Source organism: Sinocyclocheilus anshuiensis, unplaced genomic scaffold, assembly GCF_001515605.1.
Source record: "Sinocyclocheilus anshuiensis isolate Anshui unplaced genomic scaffold, SAMN03320099.WGS_v1.1 scaffold2292, whole genome shotgun sequence".
Taxonomy (NCBI): Eukaryota; Metazoa; Chordata; class Actinopteri; order Cypriniformes; family Cyprinidae; genus Sinocyclocheilus; species Sinocyclocheilus anshuiensis.
In genome coordinates, this window is record NW_015544454.1 from 103570 (window position 1) to 104361 (window position 792).

A 792-nucleotide genomic window follows, 5' to 3' on the forward strand; every position below is an offset into this window, starting at 1 on the left:
ACACACTCACACACACTCACACACACACTCACACACACACACTCACACACACACAGTCACACACACTCACTCACACACACTCATACACACACGCTCAGTCACTCTCTCTCACACACACACATACACTCACACGCACGCACGCACACACACTCACAGAAAAGCACATGCATGTGTGCGGGCAGGTTCTGTGTGTGTGTGTGTGTGTGTGTGTGTGTGTGTGAGAGGGACGATGATGGCGGATGTTGCTGGAGACGAGAATAAAAGGAGTTAACTATGTAAACGTCGTGTTTATTTCGTGTATCAGGCAGGACATGATGCTTCACTGCATCTAAAACCCAAATGATGTGGGAAATTCCCTTTTATTGTCAATTTTGTCAAAATTGTTATTTCACCTTTTATTTTTATTTATTTTTCTCGATTCTTAACGAGCAGGCTTTAGTTAGTTTCCATTGAAAGCAGTTGTCTGTAGTGATCGTGCTACACTTTTGATTTTAATGACTCTTTTCAAACGCATGTGAATGTGGAAGACCAGAACAAACGTTAAAGCTATTAAAAATTTAATGTTATTTGTTGACTGACGATTGCAGTGTCCCAAGAAAAGCGCATTTGCTCAACAGCATCTCTTGACATCATTGGTTTTCATGTGAGGTCATGTGACCGGAAGCGTGAGCGTTCCCATGCTTTGACTGATTGCTGTGTGTCTGTCAGCAGGATTCATTCATCCTCCTGCCATTAACGGGATCCCGCCGCAGCCTCCGTATTACCCCCCCGCGGGCTTCCAGCCCTCCTACC

At 44.7% G+C, this 792-nt stretch overlaps 1 protein-coding gene across 1 annotated transcript in view; it reads left to right on the forward strand.

The window, feature by feature from the left end:
* LOC107698184 (UPF0469 protein KIAA0907 homolog) overlaps nt 1-792 on the forward strand; it is an 8457-nt gene that overhangs the window by 4869 nt on the left and 2796 nt on the right. Inside the window, exon 9 of the mRNA XM_016499140.1 lies at nt 712-789. Coding sequence (XP_016354626.1) covers nt 712-789 — 78 coding nt within the window. The remainder of the gene's footprint in view (nt 1-711; nt 790-792) is intronic.